The 24,390-nt window shown below is 37.5% G+C and overlaps 1 protein-coding gene across 16 annotated transcripts in view; it reads right to left on the bottom strand.

Annotated features, from left to right (window-relative positions):
- Positions 1 to 24,390, bottom strand: part of HUWE1 (HECT, UBA and WWE domain containing E3 ubiquitin protein ligase 1) — a 172,454-nt gene that overhangs the window by 58,838 nt on the left and 89,226 nt on the right. For all 16 annotated transcript variants that reach the window (XM_077887718.1, XM_077887705.1, XM_077887712.1 and 13 more), the window contains 9 exons: positions 22,751 to 22,857; positions 22,411 to 22,588; positions 20,913 to 21,004; positions 20,062 to 20,273; positions 15,413 to 15,470; positions 14,236 to 14,412; positions 10,723 to 10,968; positions 9,519 to 9,652; positions 8,629 to 8,723 (listed from right to left, as the gene is read on the bottom strand). In XM_077887718.1, coding sequence (XP_077743844.1) covers positions 8,629 to 8,723; positions 9,519 to 9,652; positions 10,723 to 10,968; positions 14,236 to 14,412; positions 15,413 to 15,470; positions 20,062 to 20,273; positions 20,913 to 21,004; positions 22,411 to 22,588; positions 22,751 to 22,857 — 1,299 coding nt within the window. The remainder of the gene's footprint in view (positions 1 to 8,628; positions 8,724 to 9,518; positions 9,653 to 10,722; positions 10,969 to 14,235; positions 14,413 to 15,412; positions 15,471 to 20,061; positions 20,274 to 20,912; positions 21,005 to 22,410; positions 22,589 to 22,750; positions 22,858 to 24,390) is intronic.

Genomic DNA, 24,390 nt, shown 5'->3' with positions numbered 1-24,390 from the left:
TTCTAAAACACCACTATACAGGGGCACCTTGTTGGCTCAGCTGGAAGAGCATGCGACACTTGATCTTGGGGTCATGGAAAAAACAAACCCATTGTACAAAAAGGAGCTTGGGAAGATGGCAGAATAGAAGGACCCTGAGCTCATCTAGTCCTACATTTACAAAGAGGTATCATCCACATCCGTCAATAAACTGAAGAGCAATCTGAAGACTGGCAGAACACAAACTCCACAACTAAATATAGAGAAGCAACTGCATCTGAAAGGTCAGAAAGATCAGAAAGGCAGAGTGAAGCTGCCCACTAAAGGGAGGGAGAGCTGGGCGCACAGCGAGGGCAGAGAAACAGCACATGCACCAGGAAGCTCACAAAGAGCACCAGGAAGCTCACAAAGGGAGAGTAATCCTGGCTTTAAAAACCAGATGACTCAGCACTGGGCCAACTATCACTGGGTCACCACCCTTAAAGAGAGAGCAGCCTGTATGAAGATGCAACGTAAAAAAAAAAAAAAAAAAAAAAAAAAAAAAAAAAAAAAAAGGGCAGTTTACACAATGCTGAGGGCAACTGGCAGACATATCTGTTCATACTGATTTCCAAGCATGTTGGGAGATTTCTCTGAAAAGGAGAGAGCTGGTGAGAGAGCTGGTGGGAGCCATTCCTCCCCACCCCCACCCAGCACTAACACAGAGCAACTTGCAGGAGGGAAGGCTGCACAGACCCTTGCTATCCAACCCGCTAGCAGTGTGCCGCAGCCATGAGGTCTCCTGAGGACTCGCCCACTCAGGGAAAAATCTGTTAAATCTGTACACACACCACCCAGCTCCCTGGTTAACAGGTACTCAGAGTGCCCCTAGCCCCTTCAGTGCTTTGAGGAACTTGGCATAAGACTAGTGCACATCTTCCTAACACAGCCACCCAGTTCTCAAGTTCACCAGTGGACATGCCCCCTCAGAGATGGCCTACTTGGGTCCCATTAACATTACAGAAAGCAAGTACAGCCCACAAAAGGTAAAGAGAATCAGTGCAAATGGCTGCATTGACAGGAAAAGTAACTCAGACAAAACAGTAAGACCTAAGTACCACATACTCTCCTGAAGTACCAGGTTCTGGTGAATAGGGGACACTGCACTGCAAGGCATTCTAGGACACCTTCTTCATAAAGTCACTACTTCCAAGAGCAGAAGACATAACTGACTTTCTTTTTTTAAAAAGATTAATTTATTTATTCGTGAGAGACAAGAGAGAGAAGAGAGAAGAGAGGAGAGAGAGAGAGAGAGAGAGAGAGAGAAGCAGAGACACAAGCAGAGGGAGAAGCAGGCTCCATGCAGGGAGTCTGACACAGGACTCGATCCCGGGTCTTCAGGATCACACCCTGGGCCGAAGGTGGCGCTAAACCGCTGAGCCACCCGGGCTGCCCCATAACTGACTTTCTTAACACAGAAACAGACACAGAAAAGAAGACAAAATAAGAGACAGAAAAATTTATCCCAAATGAAGAACAGCATAAGGCTATGGCCAGAAATCTAAGTAAAATGGATATAAGTATACCTGACAGAGAATTTAAGGCAATGATCATATGGATACTCACTGGACTTGAGAAAAGAATGAAAGGTATGAGTGAAACCCTAATGAACAACATAGGAGAGGTAAAGGGTTCAATAAATGAAATGAGAAACACACTTGATGGAATGAACAACAGAATGGAAGCAGAGGAACAAACTAGTGACCTAGAAGACAAGAGCAATGGAAAGTAATCAAGTTGAACAAGAGAAAATATGCAAAATGAGAATAGATTTATGGAACTGAGTCCATCAAACATAATGTCTGTACTACAGGAGGCCCAGAAGAAGAAGAGAGAAAAGGGGGCAGAAAATTTATTTGAAGAAATAATAGCTGGAAACTTCCCTAATTTGGGGAAGGAAACAGATATCCAGATCCAGGAGGCACAAAGAACCCCCAACAAAATCAACAAAAGCAGATCGGCACCAAGACACACTGCAATTAAATTTGCAAAATATAGTGATAAAGGAAAAAATTTAAAAGCAGCAAGACAAAAGAAGTCATTAACTTACAAGGGAAAAACCAGAAGGGAAGCAGGAGATTTTTCAGTAGAAACTTGGCAAGCCAGAAGAGAGTGGCATGATATATTCAAAGTGTTGAATGGAAAAAATCTGCAGCCAGGAATACTCTTATCCAGCAAGGCTATCATTCAGTTTGAAGGAGAGATAAAGAGTTTCCCAGAAAACAAAAACTAAAGGAGTTCATGATCACTAAAACAGCCCTGTAAAAAATATTAAAGAGGAGTCTATGAGTGAGAAGGAGAGACCAAAAGTGACAGTATTGAGGAACTCACAAAAAAAGGATAAAATGTAATAACATATACCTAAAATGTGGGGAGGAGAGAAGAATGGGTTCAAACTTAAATAACCATCAACTTAATATAAACTGCTATACATAAAAGATGTTATATGTAAATATAATGGTAATCATATTAAAAAACACTAATAAATATGTAAATAATAAAGAGAAAGAAATCCAAATATATCAGTAAAGAGAATCAGCAAACCATTAAAGAAAAAAGATAAGAAAGGAGAAAATTTCTGGAAACACAAAACAAGTAATAAAAAGGCAATACCTACTATCAATAATTATTTCAATGTAAATGGACTAAACACTTCAACCAAAAGACAGGGTGACAGAATGGATAAAAAAGCAAGACTCATCTATGTACTGCCTACAAGAGACTCATTTTGGACCTAAAGATACCTGCAAATGGAGGAACATGAGGGAATGGAGAAATATTTTTTTTTTTAATTTTTTTTTTAAAAATTTTTATTTATTTATGATAGTCACACAGAGAGAGAGAGAGGCAGAGACAAAGGCAGAGGGAGAAGCAGGCTCCATGCACCGGGAGCCCGACGTGGGATTCGATCCCGGGTCTCCAGGATCGTGCCCTGGGCCAAAGGCAGGCGCTAAACCGCTGCGCCACTCAGGGATCCCGGAATGGAGAAATATTTACCATGCAAATGGTTGTCAAAAGAAAGCCAGAGTAGCAATACTCATATTGGACAAAACAGACTTTAAAACAAAGACTGTAACAAGAGACAAAGACACTATAAAGTAATAAAGGGGACAATCCAACAAAACGATGTAACAATTACAAATATTTATGTACCCACGTATGAGCACCCAAATACACAGATAGTAACAAACATAAAGGAAAGTTATCAGTCGTAAACAATAATTGTAGGGGACTTTAACACCCCACTCACATCAATGGACATAAAATCAAACAAGGAAACAATGGTTTTGAATGACACACTGAACCATATGGATTTAACAGATATATTCCAAACATTTCATCCTAAAACAAAACAGAATACACATTCTTTTCAGTTATGTGGAACAGAACAATCTACAGATCACTTATTAGTCCAGAAAACTAGCCTAATAAATCTAAGAATAAATCTAATCATAACCATTTATCTTTTCAGACCACAATGCTATGACACTAGAAGTTAACCACAAGATAAAATCTGGAAAGATCACAAATACATGGAGGTTAAAGAACATGCTACTCAACAATGAATGAGTCAACCAGGAAATCAAAGAAGAAATTAAAAAGTACATGGAAACCAAGTGAAAACACAATGGCCCCAAAACTTTGGGATGCAGCAAAAGCAGTACTCAGAAGGAAGAACATGGCAATATAGGCCTACCTCAACAAGCAAGAAGTCTCAACCTAACCTTACACCAATAGGAGCTAGAAAAAGAACAAACAGGACATAAAATTAGCAGAAGAAAGGAAATAATAAAGACTGGAATGGAAATAAATGATACAGAATTAAAGAAACAACAGAACACATCAATGATACCAAGAGCTGGTTCTTTAATCCTGTCAGACTTATTAAAAAAAGACAAATAAAATCACAAATAGGAGAAATAACAACCAAAACCACAGAAATACAAAAAATCATGAGAATGTTATGAAAAACTATATGCCAACAAACTGGACAACCTAGAAAAAATGGATAATTTCCTAGAAACATTTAAACTACCAAAATTGAAAAGGAAGACATAGAAAATTTTAACAGATTGATAGCCAGCAAAGAAACTGAGTTAGTAATAAAAAAAACTCCCAACAAATAGAAGTCCAGGACCAGATGGCTTCACAGGTAAATTCTACTGAAAATTTTAAAGAAGAGTTAATACTTATTCTTCTTAAACTATTCCAAAATATAGAAAAAAGGGGAAAACTTCCAAATGCATTCTATGAGGCCAGCATTACCCTGATTCCAAAACCAAAGACTCCACTAAAAAAAAGAACTACAGACCAATATCCCTGATGAATATAGATGCAAAAGTCCTTAGTAAAATACTAGCAATCTGATTTGACAATGCATTAAAAAAATCATTCACCAGGATCAAATGGGATAGTATTCCTGGGTTGCAAGGGTAGTTCATCATTCACAAATTCAGTCAATGTGATACATCACATCAATAAGAAAAATAGTAAGAAGCATATGATCATTTCAACAGACAAAGAAAAAGTACCCAACAAAGTACAATATCTATTCATGATAAAAAAAAAAAAAACCTTCAAGGGGCACCTGGGTGGCTCAGTTAAATGTCTGACTCTTGATTTTGCTTCAGGTCCTAGGATCAAGCCCTATATCAGGCTCTGGGCTCAAGGGAGGGTCTGCCTGAGGATTCTCTCCCTCTGCCCCCTTCACAGCTCAGGCTCTTTTTCTCAAAAATAATAAATAATCAAAAAATTAAAAAAATAATAATTAAGAAAAACCATCAACAAAGTAGGTTTAGAGGGAACATACCTAAATATAATAAAGGCCATATATGAAAAACACAGAGCTAATATCATCCTTAATGGGGAAAAACTGAAGATGTCCACTCTCACCACTTTTATTCATCATAGTACTGTTAAGTCCTAGCCACAAGTGATCAGACAACAAAAAGAAATAAAAGGCATCCAAATCAGTAAGGAAGAAGTGAGACTTTTACTATCTGCAGATGACATAATATATATAGAAAACCCTATAGACTCTGCTAAAAAAATGCTGGAACTAATGTATATATCAATAAAGTCACAGGATATAAAAGCAATGCACAGAATTCTGTTGCATTTCTATATACCAATAATGAAGCAGGAGAAAGAGAAATTAAGAAAACAATCCCATTTATAATTACATGAGAAAGAACACTCCTAGGAATAAACTGAACCAAGGAGGGGAGGGACCTGTATTCTGAAACCTATAAAACACTGATGAAAGAATTCAAAATGACACAAAGAAATGGAAAGACCTTCCATGCTCATATACTGAAGGACAAATTATCATTGAAATGTCTATACTACCCAAAGCAGTCTACATATTTAATGCAATCCCTATCAAAATACCAACAGCATTTTTTATAGAACCAGAACAAACAATCCTAACATTTGTACAGAAACACAAAAGACTCTTGCTCAAGAGCCAAAGCAATCTTAAAAAAGTTGGAGGCATCACAATTCCAGATTTCAGGTTATATTACAAAACTGTAGTAGTCAAAGTATGGCGGTGACACAAAAATAGACACATACATCGGTGAAACAGATAAGAAAACCCAGAGTTAAACACACAACTACATGGTCAATTAATCTTAGACAAAGCAGGAAAGAATATCCAATGGGGGAAAAAAGCTCTCTTCAACAAATGTTGTTGGGAAAACGGAACAGCAACATGCAGAAGAATGAAACTGGACCATTTTATTATACCATACACAAAAATAAATTCAAAATGGATGAAAGACCTAAATCTATAAAAATCCTAAACAGAATACAGGCAGTAACCTCTATGACATTAGCTGTATTAACTTTTTTCTAGGTATGTCTCCTGAGGCAAGTGAAACAAAATAAAAAATAAACTATTAGAACTAAATCAAAATAAAAAGCTTCTGCACAGCGAAGGAAACAATCAACAAAACCGAAAGGCAACCTACATAATGAAAAAAGCTATGTGCAAATGACATCTGATAAAGGGTTAATATCCAAAATATATAAAGAACCTATACTCCAAAATAAGATATAAAGATGGCCGAAAGATACAAGCAAAGATGTTCATCATCACATACCATCAGGGAAATGCAAATCAAAACTACAATGAGATATCACCTCACACCTGTCAGAATGGCTAAAATCAGTAACAATAAACAAAAAGTATTGGTGAGGATGTGGTGAAAGGGGAACCCTCTTACTCTGTTGGTGGAAACACAAATTGCTGCAGTCACTCTGGATAACAATATGGAGGTTCCTCAAAAATTTAAAATGGAACTAATCTACAACTCAGCAATTGCACTACTAGGTTTTTCCCCAAAGGATACACAAACACTAATTTTAAGGGTTATATGCAACCCTATGTTTATAGCAGCATTATTTAAAATAGCCAAGATATGGACTGATGAATGGATAAGGAAGTGGTGGCATATACATACAATGAAATATTATTCAACCATAAAAAATGAAATGTTGCCATCCGCAAGGGCATGGATAGACCTAAAGAGTATAATGCTAAGTGAAGTCAGAAAAAGACAAATACCATATGATTTCACTATGCAGAATTTAAGAAACAGAACAAAGAGGGAAAAAAGAGAGTGATAAACCGAGAAACAAACTCTTAATTATACAGAAGAAACTGATCATTATCAGAGGGGAAGGGATGGAGGATGTGTTATATAGATGATTGAGAATAAGGAGTGTACTTGTCCTTATGAGTACCGGGTGATGTATGGAACTGTTGAATCACTTTATTATATATCTGAAATTAAGATAACACTGTATGTTAACTAAATGGAATAAAAAAAAAAACCTTAAAATATGTAAAAATAAAAGAAAAATTTAAAAATATATTAAACATTTAATCAGAAAAATAGCACTGTCCAATAGAAATATGTGAGCCACATATGTAATTTTAAATTTTCTAGTAGCCACATTAAAAAATAAAAACACAATTTTTAATAATATACTGTTTAACCCAATATAATCAAACTTTTATTTCAAGATATAAGCATATATAAAAATTACTGAGTTTTTACATTTTTATACTCAGGATTTTTAAAAAATAGGTAGCTGTATGAAATATACTTAGAGCACATCTCATTTCAGACATTAAATTTTCATAAAAATAACTGACCTACATTTATGTCATACAATTTACTTGGAAAAAAATACATTCACATACCAAAGTTGTACTAAACACTTAAAAGCCTTCTAATAATTGAACAGAATAATAGTTATATTTAAATTAATAAAAATTAAGAATTGAGTTTTTCTCATCCCATGTATAACCTCATCTTAATTACATCTCTAGCAACCCTAGTTCCAAAAAAAAAAAAGTCTCATTTTGAGGTGCTAGGAGGGGGTTAGTGCTTCAACACAGTACTTTTTTGTGTGGTAGGGAAACAGACACACAAATCAACCCAGAATACCCTCCCCCTTACAAGAGGAAATACAGAAAAAAAGCAAGCGGGAAGACAGAAAGGGAAGGGAGAAAGAGGGAGAGTAAAAGAGGAAGGAAAAAAAATCCAATTTTTTAGTTGTACTGGCCACATTTAAGTGTTCTACAGTTCACACATGGTTAGTGGCTACCATATTGAACAGTGTGGTTCCCCCCCCCCCTTTTTTTAAGATTTTATTTATTCATGAGAGACACACAGAGAGGCAGAGACAGAAGCAGGCTCCACACAGGGAGCCTGATGTGGGACTCGATCCCGGGACCACAGGATCACGCCCTGAGTCGAGGGCAGACGCTCAACCACTGAGCCACCCAGGCATCCCTGAACAGTGTGGTTCTAAAGTGTTCCACGGGGGCATCTGGGTGGCTCAGTGGTGACTATATATCCCAGTTAGCCTATATGGCTGCTACAACCATATTTATTTATTCATGAGATGGGGGGGGGGGGGAGGGCAGAGACATAAGCAGAGGGAGAAGCAGGCTCCATGCAGGAAGCCTGATGTGGGACTCGATCCCAAGACTGGGATCACGCCCTTAGCCAAAGGCAAATGCTCAACCGCTGAGCCACCCAGGCATCCCCATTTGTCATTTTTAACAGTGAAATTAAACTTGTGAAAAATAAGTATATAAAAATTAAGAGTCCTGCCATATCCTTCAATATAGCAATTGCTCAGAATTAATCTTTCATTTGCATAAAACTATATAAAAATACTCATATTTCAAAATAGTACATTAGAAAACTTAATAGGGAATGGTTAATTCATAGGCCCCTTACATGGCACTTAACGTTAAGTAAACAGAGATCTAAAATATTATCTCTAAGATAATCACAACTATGCTAATAAAATGTATTCCTGGGGGAAAAGTTTAGACAAATAGTTCCAAAATACAGTTTATTTGTGGTACAAATATAAGTGATTCTTTTTACTACAACTTGTAATTTTTACTATTGTGTATATACATTTTATAGAGAAACTGACTGAAAATAATTTATTTAAAAAAAAAATGAAAGGAAAAAAGTTGAGGACTAAAGACAATAGAGGTAATTAAATTTTCACAACAGACCTAATAAAGACATAGAGACAAAGTTTAAGAGAATGACTAAGATTTTAGTTTCTTGGAGTTACCTGATCTTTTTCCGCCCTGGGTCGTACCTGCCTTCTCATCCTTTGGAACAAGTTTCTGCATGTCCACCTGGCCAAATTCACACCCAGATGGCAGACTGCAACAAGACAAACCATTAGCAAAAAGAACCCTGATAGCTCATTTCTTAAGTTGTGTTTGGTTTCTAATCAGTTTGGCTGACACTATCCCTCTTATTACAGGTAAGTTAACCTAATAAAATGTGCGATAATCAAATTCCTGAGGTAGCAGGCAACAAGGTTTCCAACTCAACTTTAGATATGGCTAACAAATTTTAAACACCTATCATGCTAACACAGCATAAATGGGACGTAAGATCAAAGATGCGGAAGATTAACACATTTGTAAACATTTATAAGCATGTCCCTAGGCTGGTTAACAGGAAGGACAATACTGTGGAGTGAATGTTTGTGTCCCCTCAAAATTCATGAGTTGAAATCCTAATGCCTAATGTGATGGTTTAAGTAGGTAAGGCCTTTGGTTAGTGCTTAAACCTTGAGGACAGAATCTTCATGAATGGGACTACTGTCTCATAAAAGAGGCTCCAGAAACATTCCTAGTAACTTCTACCATGTGACAGGATAACAAGGAAAAGTCTGCAACCCAGAAAAGGACCCTCACCCAGCCATGCTAGCACCATAGTCTCTGACTTCCAGCTTCCAAAACTATGAGCAGTACGTTTCTGCTATTTATAAGGATCCAGTCTGTGGTATTTTGTTATAGCAGCCTCAGTGGATTAAGAAAAACAAGGAACCCTCTGAAATCTTTACTAATAGCCTTTGTCCTTGACCAAAGCAATCCTCCAGGATCACTGAATTTAGTTTCTCTATTAGGACACACAACAGAGATAATAGACAGATGACCATTCCCTTACCTGTTTGGGGTACACAGGGAGAGAAGGACAGTGCTTTCCCACACCAGGGAACAGTATAACTGGCTCAGCTTGCTCAAAACACTCAGACCCAACTGAGAGCCCCACTGGTTTACAGAGATGGAACGAATTTCACTCTGCAATCACAGTAAACAGAAGCTGATCTTTGGGATGCCCTCTGCAACATTTATAGTCTGTATCTAACATTCTTTCTTACTGCTTTTTGTAAAGTGAAAGGGAATAGTCATAGGCAACTCTTTTTAAAGAAACAGTTTTATAGATTCACTGACAGCCTTTTAATTTTTTTAGGTGGTGAGGGGCTTGCTATTTCCCTCTAATTTCTTAACTCCAATAAATATTTGGATTTATTTAATTCCTTGAACATTTAACCTTTTTAAATAAAAAGTCATAAAAATAAACCCAAAGCATTGTTATGTAATTGAATTATTTTCTAAATAGTTTATATATGTGCTTTTCATTTGATTTGATGCAAAGAATACACTCCTGCTCAATAGCATAAAACAAGGGTACTCAAACATTACATTATTAATCTTTAGAATTGATTACTGGAGGACTAAAAGTTGTAAAAACTATGAGCACACAAAAAATCCTCCATCTTTCTGGAACCACAAGAGGAACCACACATGGATTGCCAGCATGGGGCTTGGTACTTAGGTGATCTTCAGTAATCTCTGTTAATTACCATTGACTTAAATGTACTGTGGACAAATTTCCTTCTTACCATCCCATTATCAAGCCTACATGCATTTGTACAAAAATTAGGAAGTAATAACGCTAGATGAGCATCCAATTGAGGCTTGCCCACTAAATAAGGTGACTATATATCCCAGTTAGCCTATATGGCTGCTACAGATCTATTAATGCCTATTATTTATAATAACCTAATAAAACATTTGCAATATCAAATTTCTTAGATAGCACTCAACAAGGTTTCTAACTCAAATTTCACTCTCAAGAAAGTCCAATCGCAAAGCAAATTATATGATCACTCAAATTCTAATGAAAAAAAAAATACTAAGGGAAAATGAAACTAGACAGCATCTTGAGGCATAAACCTAAATCCCCCATCAAAAAAAAAATCTGTTCTTTTAGCAGCTAGAACTGCTTCTAAGTATAGTAAGATGCCTAGTATATGCCTTAGGTATTCCACCAGCCTTAAACTAACCTGTACACCCCCAATTCTTACCTGTCCAACTCTGCAAGTATGAACAAACATCATGATGTAGGCATGGGCAGCAGTGAGTGCATGCAGTAGAGGTGTGGCCTGAGCTGAGAGGGTAGCATCAGCAACATTGCCAGCACAAGCCAGTTCTCGCAATAATACTGAGCCTCCAGGGGATTCAATTGGGCGATGTAAGGGCTCCAAGGATGAAAGGATGGAGTCCAACTGAAGAAGACCCTCTTGAAGAACTTTGGGTTCGTGTGACAGTGTCTGAAACAAGAGTAATAGTTAAAGCATTAGTGTACAATGAACTTCATATACATCATGTCTTTAACGGTCACAATGGAAGTAGAAGACAAGTGTCACAAATTTCAAACCTGGTCACGGTCTCCCACCTGGTAAATGGTAAGAGTCAAAATATGAATGCAGGTATGACATACCTCAATGCCTCCTTTTAGAGCAAAACTTCTCTCAAATGAAAGGCTTTCAAATGTGGTAAGCCAATCATATTTAAAAGCTTGTGATAGCCAAACTGAAATACTATTATAGTAATGACTCCATACTATAAGATTAATTGTAAATTTTGCTCAACAGGGAGCAATGTTAGGCAAGGTTCCAAAGCATGCAAGTGAACCAGTATTAAAACTGTTCTTTTCTCACTAAAAGAGATGATTCTAGAATGGGTATCATCAGGTAAGCAATTCCCTTTTTATGAAACAACTCAAGGATTATAGAATAAGGCCTTTGTAATTGCTTTTTGAGTATGCAGAAAAATCTCACAGGAAAATACTATCACTTGCCATTAAAGATAGAGAACTTCTGTGTCTTTCCTGTGGCTTTAAATAAATCTACTCATACTCAGTAGTATCTTAGAGGTAGGATAACAAATGAAGCACAGCCCCTTTTCTTTCTCTTATGAATAGCATTTAATAATTAAATATTGCAAAGAGTAAAGCAAAATAAAACATTACAGTATGTTATAATTATGGACTTTCTAAGTCCATAAGCAACTGAGTTACTGGTTTTTAGCAGAAATTACTTATCGCTGCACAATCCAGCTAATGAAGGAGTCTTCATGGATTTAATGCAATCCCTATAAAAATATCAATGGCGGGGGGGGGGGGGCAGAAATAGAAATTTAAAATCTGTAAAAGAATTCCAAGGAACCCCAAATACATATAACTATCTTGAAAAAGAACAGAGTTGGAATTCTCACACCTACTGATCTCCAAACTTATCACAAAGCTACAGTAATAAAAAACGTGGTACTGGCATCAAGACAGACACCAAGACCAACATAATATAATAAAATCCCCAGATAAGCCCTCACATCTATGGTCAAACTATCTTTGACAAGGGTACCAAGACAAAGGTGCAACAGGGAAAGAACAGTCTTTTCAAAAATAGTGCTGGAAAAACTGGTTATACATGTGCAAAAGAATCAAGTTGGACCTTACCTTACACCATATAAAAAAATTACTCAAAATAGATCAAAGACCTAAATGTAAGAGCTAAAATTATAAAAACACATAGACAAAGCCATAGGGTAAGAGCTGTATGACCCTGGATTTGGCAATGATTTCTTAGATTTGACACCAAAAGCACAGCAACAGCAGTAAAAAACGGTAAAATGGGACTTCATCAGAATTAAAATATTTTATTCATCAAAGGGCACTATTAACAGAGGTAAAAGGAAAACCATAGAACAGGAGAAAATATTTGCAAATCATTTATCTGATAAGGAATTAATATCCATAATATTTAAACTCCCACAACTCAACAAAAAGCAACTCCACTAAAAAATGGGCAAAGGACTTCTGTATCTCTCCAAAGATACACAAATAGCCAGTAGGCACGTGAAAAGATGCTCAACATCAATAATAATTACAGAAGATACAAATCAAAACCATGTGGTCTCATTTTGTATCTATTACATGTTGGTTACTATCAAGAAAAAAAAGAAAATAAGGAGTGCTGGTGAGGATGCAAGAGAAATTGGAACCTTTGTGCACTGCTGGTTGGAATGATGTGAAATGTGAAAAAGTTGCCATGGAAAATAGAATGGTGGTTTCTTGAAAAATTAAAAATAGACCTACCATATAATCCAGCAATTCTACTTCTAAGTATATAACCAAAAGAACTGAAAGGAGTCTTGGGTATGATCATACTTTTATATAAAATCTAAAGAAGTCAGGGATCTCTGGGTGGCTCAGCGGTTTCGCGTCTGCCTTCAGCCCAGGGTGTGATCCTGGAGTCCCGGGATCGAGTCCCACGTCGGACTCCCTGCATGGAGCCTGCTTCTCCCTCCTCCTGTGTCTCTGCCTCTCTCTCCCTCTCTCATAAGTAAATAAATAATTAAATAATAAATAAATAAATAAATATTTATAAAATATATTAAAAATCTAAATAAGTCAAATTCATAAGAACCAGAGAGCAGAATGATGGTTGTCAGGGGCTGGGGGGAAATGTGGAGATGCTGGTCGAAGGGCAAACTTTCAGTTATGAGTAAATTGTGGGGATCTAATATACAGCTTGGTATCTATAGTTAATACTATATTGTATACTTGAAATTTGCTGAGAGTAAGTAGATCCTTAAAGTGCTCTCACTACACACACACACACGTAGTCTTAAAGAAATATTTATACACCCACGTTCACAGCAGTACTATTCAAAATAACCCAGAGGTAGAAACAACTCAAAGGTCTATCAATGAATGAATGGATAAACAAAATGTGGCTTATACATACAACAGAGCCATAAAAAGGAAGGAAATTATGACATATGCTATAACATGGATGAATCTTGAAGATATTATGCTAAGCAAAATAAGCCAATCAGAGAAACACAAATACCTTAATGAATTATATTTGCAAGAGATACCTGGAACAGTAAAATTCAGGGAGACAGAAAGTAGAATAATGTTTACCGGGGGCTGGGAAGGAGAGGAGAATGTAGAGTTGTTGTTTAATGAGTATAGAATTTCAGTTTTGCAAGATGAAAAACTTCTGGAGATTGGCTGGTGTAACAATGTAAATGTATTTAACACTACTGAACTATATACTTAAAAATGGTTAAAAAGGTAAACATCATGTGATGTGTATTTTACTAGTATTTAAAGTAAATAAAACAATTTATTGGCAAAACTTGAGCAATAAACTCTAGGTCACTTATGCTTAAAATGCATGACTATCAAGCTTGAAAAAGGAAAAAACCCTGTATGACTAAACAATACCAGAGGAATGTGTTAAAAAGCATCCATGAGAAAGGATGACACAATAATAAAACCCAGTTCCAAAACTTGGAACTTGATCTACTAATGGTTGAACTATATACCAAACCTAGAAACACTCAACAAACGTGAACTTTTCAATGAGAACATGACACACTATTAGTCACAAAATTCACTTGTAATACATAACCACAAATTTCTTTTTTTAGTTGAAAGTAAAGGGAGACCAGAGTAAAAACATTTGTACAAAAGTACTGCAAAATTGATTTCTAAAAAGAAATGAAAATATTTGTCCAAAAGCTCTTACCAATATGGATTTGCAGACACCTGCAACAGCCTGACAGGCCGCAGATGTGGGAAAGTCAATGGGCAGATTAGGAAGACCCAAAATGGTAACCAAAGGCAAGAGTCCTTTCTGATTCACAAATTCCTGGCAGTGGTCATCTGTTGTATTGTTGCTCAGAATAGATTCCACAAATTTCATCTAGATAATGAAAATTTAAAAAAAAGTTAGAGCCTGACACCTGGAACTAAAGGCCAGCTTGGAGTAAAGACAGGGGTAGCCTTGTAGTCATGAAATCAGTATTTTCTAGAATACCAAAACCTCAAGTAAATAGGGATAGAGATATGATATGGTCCCTAAACATCCAAGAAAACAAAAACAAAAACCAAACACAGGAATAATTACTTCTTCCCAATCTACCTTTTTGGCCATACCTAAAGTCATGTAATTTGAGAGCATCCAGAGAAATGACTTGCTCAGGGCCACACTTATGTATTAGTGGCAAAATCAGAACTAATCTCTTAATTTGCTCCTTGCATGATAGTGTATTGCCTCTCCCCCGGAAGCAAAAGTGGACACTTTTCCTCATTGTGTGTTCATAATGCAAATGAAAACCAGAATTCTAGAAGAGTGATTTGGACCAAACAAAGCATTTTTTAAGGGAAGAAAGTAAAATGTGGGCAAGAAATAGGCACAAGAGAAACGATCTTTGGAAGTCTTGGAAGTGTTTAGCGAGATAGAATAATTGCGAAGTGGGCTTCTACTTATAGGGAAATGATTCTGAGAAAATTCAAATTCTTCCCTTTTTTCCTGTGAGACACATGGGAAGTTAAAAGAAATGGCCATATTAGTAAAGGAGAAGTTAATGGGGAAAATAGCAAATAATGGGAAAAATATATTTTGGGGACACAAAGAATGTAATATTGGATTGACCTAACAAAGCCACTCTTCTGTGTGGATTCCAATGGGGAATAGTAACAATGAACAGAAAATTGGGATTATCTAAAAAAAGGGAAGAGTGTTGTCCAATGTTTGGCAAACCAATCTCACAGAACAAGGTTTGCAACATCTTTCCCCACTGCTTCACACTTTAAGGGCCCCAGTGACAATAAACGGGGAAATCACTGGACTATTTAGTAATCCCAGACATTTTCCAGAAAAACACACACCTCTACTCAGTTTGCTCTATCATGAATCTTACCACATTAAGGATGTAATCCATGAGGGGAATAGGAATACGTTCCTCTGTACCAACAACCCTGTTAAGGGAGAAAAGAGTTAGTTACACAAATTCACAATACCAGTGCAAGAGAATAAAGTGAGGAAAGGGAAACAGCATGAAATTCTAGGTCCTTTCTCTAAATCAGACTTCTAGTCTTTAGTACGGTACAGGAAAAAAAAGCTGAAATCAATTCTGAAGCTAGCTTTTTCTAGCCTGACTAGGTTGAGAGCACAAAAGGAAAAACCAAGCTTTCACAAACTCAGCATTTGCACATATCTCAAAAGAAACTCCTGAGGCAAACTATCAGAGGAGGAATTCATCAATATGAAAATACTAAAAAATAAGCCAGTTCCATTAAGAGACTATTGAAACATTTGCTTGAAGACAAGAGCTAGACAAAGATACAATCTTACCATGTTCTTGCATCAGGTTTTAAGTTATAATAGAGAACAGGAGATGGAATTGAATTTTGTTCAAAATTCCATGCATAGAACCATTCAGAAGTTAATCAGAGATGAAGCCAATACCCAAGGCTCCTTTCCTAACAATTTATACTTGTATCACAATAGTCCCTGAACTATTCAGAGAAACTGTAATCAGGTCTTTTGCTTCTGATAGTTTAATATTGCACTGCAGATGAGAAGGCTGCAGTAATGCCATAACTACAGAAAATGTAGCGTTTAGTCCAATTTTGGCTTTTGCAAAAAATAAACAGAGGAAAGAAAACCTGCAAAATATATTAAAGTGAAACGAAATCTACCTCGAAGATAAACCCTAGGAAGGGTCAAAACTTGAGTCTAATAAGAAGCATTCTGCATATAGGCCCTTGAAGATATTTGGGGGGAGGGGCAGAAATAGAAGGTAGAGAGAAAGCAAGAGAATTTCCAATAAGTTATAGTCCTTATCTTCAAGCAAGGTAAGATATAAATAAAGATTTGCCAGGCATGAAGACATTTGACAGCAAAATGTAGACTAGACCGAGTGGAGAGGCATCATGAATGGCTTCAGTGATGAAATATCCAGAAACAGGGCTTGGCAAGGATGTTGTGAAAACTCCCAATGAAGAATTTAGCGAAGAACTCTGTACAAAGGGAGGACCTATAAGGCAGGAGTAGAATGATTCCATGGGAAGACTGCGACCTTTCCTTGACTGTAAAGTTCCTTCTCAGAACCACTGTAGCATTCCCTACTACTTTTATCAATCATCTACCCCAGCCTGGATGCACCTCCTGGGAAAGAATCCAGAAATCTATCTCTACAAGCTAAGGAGTACAGGTGTGGCTCTAGCCCAACTGAAATGCTTGCCCCTTTGTAGAAACCAAAGGTAATGGCAAAGACCCGAAGTAATATTATGAAATGGGACCCAGGTACTTCCTTCATTTGCTAGATAGAAGTTGGGGAGAACAAGAGAGAAAACAACAGTGGTTCTTAATCCAAATCTAGGAATAAGCTTGTTCAGTAACCGCTTTTTTTTACTATCCTCATCTTTTGGCTTCCAGGCTCAGACCATCACATAGGAACTCTTGGTTTGGGCAGGTCATGATATCAGGGTTGTGAGATGGAGCCCAGCATTCGGCTCTGTACTCAATGGGGAATCTGCTTGAGGATTTTCTTCCTCTGTGCCCCTGCCCCAACAATAAGTGAGCGCACATGCGCATACTTTCTCTCTCCATTAAAAAAAAGAAAGAAGTAGCCTGCCTTGCTTTAAGGTAGAGAAATAGGAAATTAAAAATCTGTGCAATTTACAGAAATTAAACCTCAATAAAAAAACATTGGAAAAAATTTACTCATGCATTTAATTAAGGTACTGGACAACAGATGAAGACATGTGTGACTGGAATTTGTTTGGGAGTCCCACTGAAGAATTTTGCACCGGGAGTGAAGTAGCGGATACAAACAAGACTTCTGGAGAGACGGAAGGCACGCATTGTATATTTTTCTAAGGCTCTTCCCATATTGGCAGAAAGTACATAGTAACTCCCACCGTAACTACCTCACACAAGGAGATAAAAGAACTTCCTTTAATATATTGTGGCTTTCAAGATGGAGGTTGAGTTTAGGCAGTTTCTTGCTTTTTTTCCTTCCAGCCCTAATAATCCACAGTGATACAATCAAGGCTTCTGAAGGTGGCAGAAGTGGGAAAGTATGTGTGTCAACATTTATGAGATTCTTAGATAGGTTACGTGAATAAGGTAGTGATGAACACCCAGATCATGCAGAGTATAGAAAAACATCAATACCATGGAACAGCAATTACTAGAGTCCTCTGTAGTGTAGATGTGACATTATGACTAACACTATGGTAGAATATTAATGCTTGTGGGTGTCTACATTTTTACTATCTCTTCGTTCTTATTCATGTTTCATTAGGACCCACTTCTCTTGGCATTTAAGATTCAGAAAATCCTTCCTCTAATGCTCCTGAGGCATTCCATCAAAGTGCCAAATAAACATTTACTGACAGATTATCTGTTATACACAAAACAATCAGGATACATTACGAAATGAGACATTGTCCCTGCCCTGGAGGAGCATACAGAATAATGGGAGAAACCATTACAATATATGAATAATTCCAACAAAACTTTTGCAAGAACACAGAAGACATGACTTCTTATTTGGAGGTAAAAGGAAAAGCTCCTTTAAGAATTCAACATTTGAACTGTCTTTGCAGGAACTTGGTAGACAGAAAAGGAGATAAGGTAACTTGGGGTTGGGCAGCCGGCTAGGCGGCAGCCCAGGGCATGATCCTGGAGACCCGAGATCGAGTCCCGTGTCGGGCTCCTTGCATGGGGCCTGCTTCTCCCTCTGCCTGTGTCTCTGCCACGCGCTCTCTCTCTCTCTCTCATTAATAGATAAAATCTTTAAAAAAAGATAACTTGGGGTTGGGGGAATATGGATAGAACACAGTGACATATATCACAAGAAAAGCATGGAGTGAAAAAATACAAGGACATTGAGAAAATGTCACTTTCCTATGACACCTGAAATCTGGGCACATTAGATCTAAGGTATCTCCAAGATACTCCGGTAGAGAAAAAGTTATATACAGATGAACATATAAAGCCTCACTTAAAACCACCCTAACTCCTCAAGTTTAAGAAAACCCTCCCTTGTTTTGTAGCCAGGAAAGGAAACCAAATCCCAACAGGGTGGCTAACAATCAAGGGTGTGGCAAGGAAGCACAGATTCTGACTCCTCTGCATTTAAAGTCTTGTTTTCTTTCAGGTGTCCTCCTCTTCCGGAGAGAGAACACTTTAATCAAAATAGAAGATGTTGCTAGAATGAAGGTAGAGTTGCCTTTGCAGAAAAGGGTAAGATATCTGCTCAACAAATCAATGTACTTAGTAGTTAATGCATCTCTTCCAAAAAGAAACAACCTCCCCACCCCAAACCCAAACCTCGTACCAACAAACTCCTTACTTCCTGAGCTCCAAGAGGGCACACCAAAGTTTGAGTCTAGGCTTTTGCTCCTTCTATGTACTCCACAATAATTTTTTCTTGAGTTCCAAGCCATCCTTCAAGACCAGCCCAAACCCATTCATATCCACACCTAAAATGTTCTTGCTTTTCTTAGGACTAGTTATCTATGAACCAAAAGAGCACTTATGAAATGACTAAATGAATGACAGTCCAGAGGGATCACACGCTCTTCTACCATGAACTTAAGAGCTACTGCTACAAGTTACATTGCATCCCTTGCATATGAACAATATAAGTTCAAAGAGCCTGGTACACTATCCACTACCAGCCAGCAGATTTTGAGCCCATCTTATTACCCAGGTAGTCAAATTTTTACGTTAAAAAAACTCTTAGGGCAGCCTGGGTGGCTCAGCGGTTTAGCGCCGCCTCCAGCCCAGGGCGTGTCCCACGTTGGGCTCCCTGCATGGAGCCTGCTTCTTGTGTCTCTGCCTCTCTCTTATGAATAAATAAAAAAAAATAAGAGAAACCTCTTAAATAAATAGAAATAAGAAGGAATATCTACTGTGCCTGATTACAATCATATAGTACATTCCAAAGACTTCAGATATATCTGGAATGAATAGAGTAATGAAACAAGAGCAAAAACCAACCAACAAACCAACCCTGTAATTTTTTTTAAAGATTTTATTTATTTATTCATGAGAGATGAGAGAGAGAGTTAGAGACACAGGCAGAGGGAGAAGCAAGCTCCATGGAGGGAGCCTGACGTGGGACTCGATCCCGGGTCTCCAGGATCAGGCCTTGGGCTGAAGGTGGCGCTAAACCGCTGAGCTACCCAGGCTGCCCAAAACCCTGTAATTTTTAAGCACTTAGGAGACAAGCTTCAAAAGTATATTTCATATGTGTTCACCTATGCAAACAAAACAATGATGCAAATGCCAAATCAACAATGGGGGAAAAGTCCTCTGAGAAAAGCCCATCAACTTGATATAGTGAATTGATTCAATTCCATGAACTTTAAGACACCTTGCTAAGATAACCAATATAAATATGAAGGCATAAATGGCACACAATGGTTAAAGAAAGAAAAACTAGACTCTTAGGGCTGGAAGAACCTTATAATGAACTAACTCCTTTGGTTTTTATGGATAAAAATCACATGCCTAAGATCACGAGGCTAGGGAACCTGTCTTGTGAATACTTACTGCTGATTGGGCTCTGTTTCATTCTGTTGGGTAGAATTAAAGCTCTGCATGGCCTGTACTTCTTCCTCCTCTTCATCCTCACTAGAGGCCTCTTCTGCAGCATGATTAGACCTTGGAGGAGGAGCAGTGGCAGTGCCATCTGCCTTCTGGATTGATGGCTTCTGACAGATGTATTTAGGGTCTCTTCCAAGATTACAGATTTCTTCAAGTAACTGAAAGACACCGGAAATAGGATTAAGTAAATAAGAAATGGGACAACTAACATTTTTGGAGCATTTTCTATGTGTTACACACATAAGTGCCAAAACACTTTATCTTTATATACATATACATACACACACACACATATATATATGTAACATACATCACTCATGGATTATAGTCATCAATCCTATTTTACAAACAAGGGAACTGAAGTTCAGCGAAGTTAAACAACTTGTTCAAGGTCCCATAGATGTTAACTAATTGACTCCATGTCCTTATTCACAAGCACCAGGAACTCATATACTAAACAGGCAACTGGCAGGGCTACTAAATGTGGGGAAAAAAAACAACCAAGAAACAAAGATTAGAAAAAGTAGTATGCTTTTACAAACAGAAGCTAAATCCTGGCAACTTGTTCACGTCCTATAGAAGAAAGCAATACCTAAGTGACTTTTTGGGGGAGGGGGACAAAGTACCAACCCAAGGACATGGAGAAAATAAGGCAGACATAATCCTCTTCTAGGCCTAAGTCCAAGAATCCAAATGACCTCCAACAGGCCAAGTTTTTTTTAAAACAAAAACAAAAACAAAAAACAAAAAACCCTAACTGCTATCTCATGCCCATGGTCAGCCTTATCACTTCCCACCTTGATGATCGCAGTCGTTGCATCTGTTTTGAGGGTGGGCTGATGTCTCATGAGCTCATCAACAGCACTCCCCAGGTTAGATGCAGTATCCCCTTAAAGCAAAAAAGGAACTGTTAAAAGACTGAAGAAAATAAGAGTTTGAGCTATTTTCTCTGCCAATGAGGAGAAAAGAAGAATCTGAGCTGGTGGCTGTGATTTCCTCATGCCATGCTTTCTTAAATGAATTCAGACTAACTTCTGAAAGCAAATCACTGAAGAGGAAGAAGAAACCCTTATCAGTCTATTAAACATATTTTAAATAGCTGCATATACTACATTCTACCCTGGCAATCTCTACTGCCAAGGTCTGAACTAGTATTGTAAAGAGAGAGAGAAAAGAAAGAAGCATAAACCATTAATCCTCTGGCTGCCCCAATAAAGAATAATAATAGCTAGAATGCTACAGTGGTGGCTGAAAGCACAAAGCACATTTGTAAAAACTGGATTATTTCTGGAGTCCTATCTTCTCATTATTCTTCAATAATCTGGTCTCAAATACACTGAGAAGGAAATCTATTCATTTGTCACTATCTTAGAGACTTTGTATCTCCTGTTGCTACAGACTAGATGGTGAACCCGGAAATATACTACCCCTAATACCCATTATTCACTAGCACCATGATAGTACGTCTAATAATGAGCTGTTGATAGTCCGAGGAATACCATCCCTTATTTGCCAACTTCCAAAGGTCACTGGGATCAAGTCCTCAGCTTCTCTCAAACTCTCACCACTGAGGCATCAAAATGGCACAGAATGATGATAGGCAGAAATTTGGACTCCCAAGGAGCCCCTTTTCCCCCTGTGCTGTCACCTCTGCCAGACTCCATGCCCTAGGTGACTTCACCTCCAAGATCTCCACTGGGTAATTCCTGCTTCTCTGGGTTTTCCCACTGAGATAGTGGCGCAGTGCAGGTCCCGCCTCCTGGGAGCCCACGTGAGAATCCAGGACTGCCCCCTCTTGCCCTAACCCAAGAGGAAGGGGTATAGCCTCTACAAGTCACTGCTACAATTCCGTTTCTGATCCACCCAAATGCTGCAGCAAATTGAGCATGAGGACATGGCTGGAGGTACTGCTCGAAGATCTGGAACCACGTGGGGACGTGATCTGGTCCTACAGGTGGCCTAGGAAGGGAAAGGTTTCTATGGCCGAAGTCTGGTCACATCTGGATTAAAACTCTGAACTTTTTGAAACACACCCCCCACACACACTGAACTGTTGAGAAGCATGAAAATATGAGCAGAGGGTAAGGATGAAGTATGCTTTTTCTACCTGCAATACGATGTATACAGTGATATAATGACAACTCTAGTGATAACTCCCATTAAGCTTAGCACACCTAGCAGAGAAATGATGTAAGGTCAATAAAGGATTTTCTTGCCAATTGGTGGCTTGATAATCATCTAAAATCTTGACACAACAGTGAACAGATTATTGTAAGATAAATCCTAGTGACTTACCAAGAGGATCAGAACTCCTCCTCCTTCGCATGGCTGGGAGATAATCTGGAGACAGAAGAACTTTGAAAAGACGTTCAAAAGGCTGACACTGTACAAATGATTGAAGACCTCGGGCATTCAAACAGAGTGCACTGAATACATTTGGGAGGGAGCCAAGGACTTCACGGGTAGCAGGAACCTAGACAGAAGATCAAGTGTTTGAAGACTTCTAAAAGCGTTCAGGTATAGAATGCCACAAAACTTTGATTAGGTATTGCACAGCAGATAGTAGGGAGTATGTCTTTGTGTATATTGTGGGGAGGGGTATGCACAGAGCATTCTTTAAAAGAAGCTGACTCACATCTTTGATAAGCAGTGCATGAAGCATGACATCTGTTAATCCATTGTCCTGGAGTGAGGAGAGCAGTGATGGTTCTTGAAATACAAACACAGTCACCACTTCAGTAGCTAAAAAGATGAGAAATAGGAGAAACTGAGATTCTTCACAGGTATTAACAAAACTCCAAAGGCTTAAAAAAACATATTTGATGTACAACAATTTAAATGCTTGTGCTTACTCTGAAATGAAAGCTCCTAATACTGCTCAATCAAGAGATCACTATTAAGAATTAGGTGTCAAACCTTCAAGACTTTTATGGGTAATGTACACGCATAATGATAATTAATAATACCATATTGAATACTGAAAAATATACCGAGAGTAGTTTTCAGGTGCTTTAGTCACATAAAATGATTTGTTAATTAGCTTGATTATTGAAATCCTTTCACTATGTGTATCAGATCAAGTTCTACATCTTATGTATAATTTTAAGAAATATGTATAAATGAAAAACAAACATTAAGATTTTATAAGTGTATTTTTTACACCAACGAGGTTATATTGCTATATAACCTGTTTCTTTTAAATTATAATATGCCATATATTCTTTTATATTTCCCTGTCACTACAATTCAATTTGTTTTTTTTAAAAAAAGATTTTTACTTACTTGACAGAGAGTGAGCAAGCATGAGTGAGCATAAGAAATAGGCAGAGAGAGAGAAGAGAGAAGAGAAGCAGGCTTCCTGCTGAGCAGAGAACCTGACGTGGAGCTCAATCCCAGGACCTTGAGATCATGACCCAAGCCAAAGGCAGCCACTTCAATGACTGAGCCACCCAGGCACCCCAGTTCATTTAATTTGAATGGCTGTATACCATTCCACTAAATACATGAACTACCGTGGATATGAACTGGTCTACAATTATGAGGGCTGATAAACCTAAAAACACATCCTTTTTTGTTTAAAATGCAGGGAAAATATTTAAGATAGGAAGAGGGGTGCTGGGTTGAAGTGAATGTAAACTGATGGAATGCACAAAATGTCTTCTAAAAAGCTTTTCAGCAATTTTTTCATTTAGTTTTTTATTTTTATTTTTTTATTGGAGTTCAATTTGCCAACATATAGCATATAGCTTATTTAAAATACCATTAGCAACATGAAGAGTTTTTTGGTATCAATCTGACCGATTTTTGACAATATATTTAACATGGCTGTAAAGACTATTATCAATGCTCAAGAGGAAATTAATGCATTCATTAAAAGGTAACCAAAAGTGAAGCTAGAAATAATAGAAAAAAAATAGCATTTAGTAATATTGCAAACAAATAGCATGAATAATTAAAACCAATAACCCTCTGAAAAGACGGAGAAAGCTTAGAAGCTATGGGAAATCTAAGAAAAGCAAGTAATATATCAGCAATGAAAAAAGGAGATCTAACTGGATTCAGAACAAATAAAATTCTTCTATAAACTGTATGCTAACAAGTGAAATGCAATACTTTTAAGAAAATGTGATAAAAATTGGCTTTCAAAAAATGATAGTAAAGCAGATTAGGTCAGTAACCACAAAAACTTTTAGAAGTAAAAATATCAAGTAAGAGAAAAGCACCAAACCGACAGTTTTAGATGGGTTATTAAACTTCTTAGGAGCAACTAAGACA

The sequence above is a fragment of the Canis aureus genome, chromosome X (assembly GCF_053574225.1).
Source record: "Canis aureus isolate CA01 chromosome X, VMU_Caureus_v.1.0, whole genome shotgun sequence".
NCBI lineage: Eukaryota > Metazoa > Chordata > Mammalia > Carnivora > Canidae > Canis > Canis aureus.
This window is presented reverse-complemented; position numbering and strand designations above follow the sequence as displayed.